Source organism: Phaseolus vulgaris, chromosome 6, assembly GCF_000499845.2.
Source record: "Phaseolus vulgaris cultivar G19833 chromosome 6, P. vulgaris v2.0, whole genome shotgun sequence".
Classification (NCBI taxonomy): Eukaryota; Viridiplantae; Streptophyta; class Magnoliopsida; order Fabales; family Fabaceae; genus Phaseolus; species Phaseolus vulgaris.
This window is the reverse complement of record NC_023754.2, coordinates 17950157-17957835: the sequence shown is the minus strand read 5'-3', so window position 1 is coordinate 17957835 and position 7679 is coordinate 17950157. Positions and strand designations below refer to the sequence as shown.

The 7679-nt window shown below is 34.2% G+C and overlaps 1 protein-coding gene across 2 annotated transcripts; it reads right to left on the bottom strand.

The window, feature by feature from the left end:
- Positions 1-247: 247 nt before the first annotated feature.
- LOC137831473 (SMR domain-containing protein At5g58720) lies at positions 248-7430 on the bottom strand. Of its 2 annotated transcripts, none has more exons than XM_068639160.1 (11): positions 6659-7430; positions 6089-6114; positions 5001-5123; positions 4207-4292; positions 3132-3382; positions 1616-1692; positions 1448-1504; positions 1163-1230; positions 932-1060; positions 758-828; positions 248-615 (listed from the first exon to the last, which is right to left on the bottom strand). In XM_068639160.1, the coding sequence occupies exons 1-10, from the start codon at positions 7233-7235 to the stop codon at positions 771-773; spliced, it is 1452 nt and encodes a 483-aa protein (XP_068495261.1). In that variant the 5' UTR covers positions 7236-7430; the 3' UTR covers positions 248-615; positions 758-770. The 2 variants fall into 2 exon arrangements, with proteins under 2 accessions (XP_068495261.1, XP_068495262.1); XM_068639161.1 differs by having other exon boundaries at positions 954-1060; positions 6659-7417.
- Between the last annotated feature and the right edge of the window lie 249 nt (positions 7431-7679).

Here is a 7679-nt window from a genome sequence, read left to right as displayed (position 1 = left end):
TCCCATTACAGGATTTGATGCAATCATTTTTAATTTAACTACAAAAGTCTCAGCAATTCGATCATAAACTCATTATTTTGAGCATTACCACCCAAATTTACCAGACTTCACCAAAAAAAGATTTCATTAAGCTCAAATTGAAAGTGAGCTTGTACACTTGGAGTTGTTAACTCTACAGTTTAAGAGTCGTGGCTTTGAGCCAACTAACAACAGAAAATGGAAAAGTTAAATGTAAAATCCCTGAAAATGAAATTAAATATCTTTTACCTATTCACACAGCTGAGTAATTTTGAGTCGTACATCCAAACTCAATAAAGCTACAGGTTACACATGATAGGATAGGAAGACAATATGTCCAAAGATCTAGCTTGGCTAACATGCAATGTACATGTCAATGTAATCTCTACTTTATTTATTTTGCCCAGGCTAATGATCTAATATGGTACAACAAGTTGATGCACATAACTTATGCAACATGCTTAATCAATCAGTATTATCACTGTCACTGTTGCTGTCCAGAAAGCTATACTCTCTCCATCCGTTGAGCTTAATCAACACAGTTCCCTGATTCTCTTCCCTCCATTCAATTGCTTCTCTCCCCAAAAGCTCTATAACCTGTGTTTAGAAACAAGTCAATTTCCCTTTTAATAACCAAGTTCCAAAATATTGGTCAACATGTAAATACTTTGAAAACTATGTTTCACACAAGATACAAGAGCATAGACAATAGGATGGAAGAGGGTGGATTAAACCATACTGATTGTTTCAGCTTAGACTTTCCAAAACCATGCGATCCACATCCTGTGATAACCCTTAGTGTCTGTACAGCTGAGGCAGGGATATAAATAAAGGCAATCAGATAAACAGACAGATGTAAATGCAAATGCAATTCAATAATGCAAGTCTAAAAGTCTTGAGAACATGTGAGAACCTAGGCCCTCGGAAATGCTTACAGGGGACATATGATCCAAAAAGAAGGTGGAGTTTCAGCATTCTAATTGCTTGTTTCACGTGCTGCCCATGTAAATCAATAGTTATCACGTTTTCTATACCCTTGTTTCTGCATATATCACAAACAGTAGCTTAATACGAGCAATAGTACATGAGGCAATTGTTAAAAGGAAGTTCTCTGGCTTTAGACTTCACAAAGAAATCCACGAACCTAGCTATAAATATGTCATGGCTGGCCCTAGTGTCTGCTTTCTGAGCTAGTTTAGTTTGTTCTTTACCCTAGCCAGACATAAAAATAGTTAGCATCATATAACAAAGCAAACCATAGTAAAGGCTCGGATAAATACAGTTAATGTCAAGGTTATCGATCCGAGATTTAAATTGTGAAAAAACAAAATTTAACAGATTATTATAAATATACATCTCAATTATCAAGGAAAAATAAGTCATATGTTTCCATACAAAATTCTGTTGTTCTCATAAGAGAAGAATAAACCTGGTCAGAAAGATATGCAGCATAAGCTCGATCCCCTTTGGTGTACGCTGTTGTAGCCTGCAAAATAATATCATCCCTTTATGTTATCAACTGAATTTGAACTCAATAGAAAACTGGCTTAAAGATCACAATGAAATAATCCCAAGAAAAGGCCAAATGTGAACTTACTTTCTTGTAATAAGATTTCACTGAATCCCACTGCTGGTTTGAATCTTCCCTAAATACATGATATTCATCTCCCTTAGCTACAAATGGGAAAAGCAAAAGAAACAAATGAAGTGTCATGGTTCAATTCGACAGCATCAAGGAAACCATCAAATTGAAGCATACAAAAATAAGATAATCAAAATAACTAAATACACAATAAGATTAGAGTAATTAGACGTCCATAGTTGGACATCTTTTCACTTCTCTTTTCCTCCTTTTATTTTTAGAATAAGAAAGTGGTATTATTGCATACGCTAACATAGCATTTTAAACAAGTAGAGATTGTGAGGACAATTTTAAAAATTACTCTATAATTAATTTTAACAAAACATATATTACTTTCTTATATATAACTATTTGGTTTAATTGCACATTTGGTTCCTTAGATATGGCAATTGTGTGGTTTTGGTCTCTCAGACTTCAATTGCATGAATTAGGTCATTTTGGTATGTACAATTGCGCAACTTTGGTCACCTGTCAGTCTTCAGTTAAATATTTAACAGATTTTGTTAACGTGACACCTAATAAGTTGCCTCGTACATATGTTATCATGGCTAAATTACACCTTCGGTTCCTTTAGTATTGCAATCATGGAGGACCAGAAGTGCAATTAAGTCATGTCATGTCAGCATATATGTCAAGCAATACATCAGTTGCCATGCCATCATCCAGTGGCACATCAACAAAGCTAAATACTTAACAGTACCAGTAGAAGGACCAAAATCGTACAATTATAACACCTAAGAAACCAAAAGTGCTAGCCTAACTATATTTGTTTCCCAGGTTATCATCGTGTTTTCTTTCCCATTTACCAATAATATATCATAAACCCAACTTTCCTCAATTTTTTTAACATTTTATATTTTTTAAGAATAAATTTATTTTCTATTTTACCCTATATTAATTTCTAAACTTTTTGAAGAAATTCATTAGCATAAGCATTGTGCTGCTCCTACTAATTGATTGAATGCTTGTGCTGCTCCTACTAATTGAACAAGATCAAGACCAAGGAAAATGTGTTTAGGAAGACCCCATTTCACATTTTCTGGTAATAATACTCAACAAGATCCAACCTTTTCTAACAATCTCTACCAATATCAGAGGTAATCTTGCCAAAAATGCATGATGTATTCTCCTTGCTCTGACTCAGGTTGCCTAGGATGGCAAGCCCCCAAGCCACCTGGCCACACCACATAGAGAGAGGTAACTCAATCATATTAATTTCATTAATCCTTAAATTGAGTGAATTTCAGTCCAACATTTTCAATAAAACCACCAAGAAAGTCCCATTTCAAAACATAATAAAAAGTAAAATACAAGGAGACGTAAGCATGCAACAAATCATAAAGTATTTGCAATTACTGAAAATCAGCCAACTACTTTAGAATAGTAAAATGGAACCACAAAAGCAGTAATGAACAGATACTGTTCAAGATAAGCCAGTAGATGCAAGTATTTCAAATTTGCCATTATGTACCGTAAGTACGTTGCTGAGATTCTGCAACATGTGGGGAAACATTGAACCCAGGTCCCAAAGACTGAATTTTCTTTACTACATTTCTCCAATTCATGCTATCTTTGTCATGTTCAGTGCTTTTGGGAAAGTTAAACAAAGATTCCAACACCTTCTGAGGAATATCGGACACCTTTAGAGGAATGTCAGACTTTGTACATTCTGAGCTAATAGCAAAATCAACCTTAGAATTAGAGAGGACCTCCGCATATTTCCTAAAACCAAGAAAAAACTAAGGTAGAGGAGTTAGGTTCCGCATACCAAGATTGTTGTTTAAGAGGATGTCAAGATTTGAATGCAGGAAGGTCTAAAGGGGCTAAAAATAAATGCTAGAATAGGAGGGACATTAAAGTAACAGGCAAACCAAAATTAAAAATAATAAGTTCTATTAGTATTATCTATTTATTTAATTTGGTACTATAGTGTGGCCTTGAGAGCATTGAATCTGTGACTACGTGCAAACTACCACACCTGTCTTCTTCTCTAGCCCAATCTTATATCACTAATTCAATCAGTACAAAAGTGGCATGTGCAATTGTATATTTTCATCTAAAGGGTAGGATGCCTGACTCCCAGGAATTCTGCAAGCATTATAGCCCAGGTTCAAGATTGAATTTACTACAATTTATGCAAGGAATTGAGAACGATAATATTTGGCCTGCTAAGCATAATTACAATCCTAGTGGATGAAACAGAGAATTCCATCCCAATGAATGTACCTTGAGATTCTATGAACTTCAACCCTCAAAGAACAAAAATGTACATGTAAAGATGCAATTGAAATATTATGCAGCAGGAGATGTCTATCGGAACATTCAATTGGCAACTACCTAAAATAAATTTATTTACCAGGTTACTTCTATAGATAAATATAATAATTTGATGAAACAGGTTAAAAGATATTAATTTATCATTGACAGATCCTCTAAGTTCCATTTTTTTGGAAGGAGGGGTGTCATGGGATAGAAACAGAAAGAAAAAGCCATAATTTATTGAGTCTATACCATGAACTGGAACATAATACATTGATATAATTTACCTTCCAAAGGATCCGAGAGACCATATATTATCAGAAATATCACCATCTGATGAAATAGATGTGGACTCTGATCTCCTGTCTATCAACTGTTACAAAAAATAGGCAATTAATACAATGTACAGTAAGGGTGCAGAAAATGAAGTCAAAATCATGGTAGTATCAGAGAGTTGATATTATGAATCGTAAATCGTTTCGTATCGTGAATCGTAAGATTCATAAACATTAAAAAATTTAATATATACTTAAATATATAAGATATGTATACATGCAAGATACAATAAATTATATATATGTATATGTATATATATATATACCACACAATTTCACCAAAACAACCTCTAAAAAAATAATGTGGTGCATACATGTTATTAACAAATGCTGTCTATCTTTTTTTATTTACTCATTTTTTAAAATCCACACTGATTCACACAATACGGAATCGTTTCGGTTCGCGATTCAGCGATTCTTCGTGCGAATCGCACGATCCAGCTAAGATTCAGGGACAACAAAGATTCTTCAAACGATTCGTATCATGGAATGGTGAAACCGTATGTACGTATCGTGAATCGTAAGATACTAACTACTATGGTCAAAATTACCTCCAAAATCAACAGTTTTGCAACTCTGTAGAGTTGAATAGACAAATAATATAAAAACTACATGATGTAGTGCAACTGCAGTAGCTTAAGTAATACGCACATTACTGAGTTTTTTAGAATACAATACCAGTTCCAAAAATAAAACAAGCGCAAATTTGAAAACAATAATAAACATGATTCTATTCTGCCACTTACGCTGTCATTGGGGTCAACAAAGACTCTCCCATCTCCTATGTTGTCTACTCTGTAGTTAGGATGTCTGTCAGTATTGGATTTCTCAATTGTAGATCCAGCTAAATCAAGCAATACATTTGAAGCCTGGAAAATCATTCAGAGCTAATCATATTACAAACTAGCATAACTTTATTTGATCTGTGTAGCTCCCTAAAACTCTTGTAGAGATGTGAAACCAGATACTGCAACACCACTACTACCAATTTACACAAAAATATCTACAGAATTAAAAGTACAACTAGAATAGCTAAAAATTGTGGCCAACAAACTCAAAAACAAAAAAAAGCAGTGCCATACAAACCAAAGAGGAATGGATACAACATGGCATGCACATATGACACAATATGGCCATGGGAACACCACAAATTTAAAAAATCATATAAACCAATACGGCTATGACACAACACATAAAATTGATATTAAATAAGCTAAACCACAAAGCAGAGTCTTTAGATAGACATGATGAATTGCTAAAATTTATCTGATTATTTTGGTATTAATGTGTATTGGAATAAAATTTAAAAAATAGAAGAAAATTATAAAGATGCAACTACAAGTATTTAAAATATCCAAGATGCAATGTCCAACATGGATAAATACACCACACAGTCATGACACGTCATTGCTACCATTTTGAAAGTGTGTGCTTATACCAAATAAGAAAGAAAACAACAGATTATGTCTACAAAAATGTAACTGTGTTTTACTCTGTTTCCTATTTCCCAAATTTTGTTCAGTTCAGATATGTATGTATTAAGTAAACTCAAAAGCCAAAAGACTTGAGACAAAAAAAGCTTTCCAATCAACCCGCACCCATAAAGAGATTCCAGAAACACAGCTGACGAGCTGAGTCTGAGGATATAACCATCTGCTTTTAAATATATCCACCACAAAACCAACAAAAAGAGAACAAACAAACAAACAAAATAAACCTTTTTTAGTACAGAGACAACAATTAACTGACTAAAAGTAACAAGTGCAATATTGAAAAAACACAAGAACATCAAGTGCTAAGGACAAAACTTTACAATCTCAGATTGCCATCATACCCTTTCAATATCATATCCACACTGACCTGCAAACACAAATTCCAGGTTCAGGCAATAAATAATAAACCAAAAGAAACTAATCTACTAAAAAAAAATCAAAACCGCCACATAGAAACAAGCATAAAATGTCTTTAATAAGGTTTCTTGCTTTAACGCACAAGCAAAGACAAAAAAAGTCTAAAAGCAGCATCAGATCACTTTAAGGAACAGGAATAATTTACTCCCATTTAAACTCAAAAGACCATCTGAGTTTCCTTTAAGAATCACGTCAAATGGTTGAATCTTTAATAAAATTTAGGTTTAATTACTCATTTGGTTCTTATAGATATATTATCTTTACTTTTTATTTAGTCTCTATACAATAAATTATTTACTTTAATTGCTATGCATACATTTTTAAACTAGCTTTAACACTTACATAATAAATAATGTATGCAGGTATAGAGACTTAGATCAATTACATAATTGAAATAAATAAATAAATTTTAAAAATTAAACATTTAGTAATTTATTTTCACAGCCAACAAATCTTGAAAAGAAAAAAACATCAAAAAAGGGCAATTTACTCACAAAGAACGTCTCTAACAACAGCCAAATTAAGATCACAATCCTCCCCAAGCATCGAGCAGAGGAACTGCTCTGCCTTCTCCATATCAAAAACTCCATCATTAGCACTAAACCCTTTGTTCCTTCCCTTGTTCCTCCTCACATACTCCTTGCCCAAAACCGTTGAAACAGTGCCAGTTGAAGCAACCACCTTTTTCTTCTGCTTCCCCCCTTTGAAACCCCCCACAACAACACCCTCCCCGCAATTCTGCTCCCCCTCCTCCTTCGACCCCAATTCCATTCCCAAAGAAGATGTTCCACCGCCACTGCTTCCACCGCTGTAAGAAGAAGAGCAACACGAAAATGAATCCTCCGACAACCCCTTTCTGAGGATCTCCGAAGCCCTGTCGGGATCACACCCTGCAATGTCATACGCTACGGAAGCTTCCCTTATGGAAGACAACGAGAAAGCGTCCACCAATGCATCCAAAACCCTTCTCTTTGTCTCCTCTTCTTCGTTCTCCACAACCCCTTCTGCTCCTTTTCTCTCCTCAACCTTCTTCTGGGGCTTCGGTCTCTTCTTCTTCCTCGGGTTCTTCATATCGGAACAGGGCGAAACGGATCTGGGGCCTGCGGAAGGAAGGAACGGAATTTCAGACGAAAACGGGGTCGAAGATTGGTTGGGAGGGTGAAAGGAAAGATTTTGAAGAGGGAATGGTTGATGGGTGTAGATGGCGGAACGGCATGGGAGAATCTCAGGTTGTGAAGAAAACCAATAGTATGAGAAAAAAATAATTATTTTTTATACCAAGAAAAATAATAATTAATAATATATTCTTAAATGATAATAAGAAATTAATCAATTCCTTTTCTAATGCAGAGCAGATAAATAAAAGAGTTAGATTGGTTTAATTTATTTTTTAAGTCAAATTGATTAAATTCTACCTGTTTAACAAAAGTTTAACCAACTATTATTTTTTATTTCATAACAATTTTTTTTAATGATATGATAGTTAAAGGTGGATAGTTTACATTACATAAAAAA

Bases quoted from the DNA above. Each gene is read 5' to 3' on its own strand.
- LOC137831473 (XM_068639161.1), bottom strand. From the start codon at position 7,235: ATGAAGAACCCGAGGAAGAAGAAGAGACCGAAGCCCCAGAAGAAGGTT. The intron at 1,061-1,162 runs GTTCGTGGATTT...TGATATATGCAG, and splicing joins CATGACATATTTATAGCTAG to AAACAAGGGTATAGAAAACG. The intron at 616-757 runs GTATGGTTTAAT...TTCTAAACACAG, and splicing joins AGTCTAAGCTGAAACAATCA to GTTATAGAGCTTTTGGGGAG.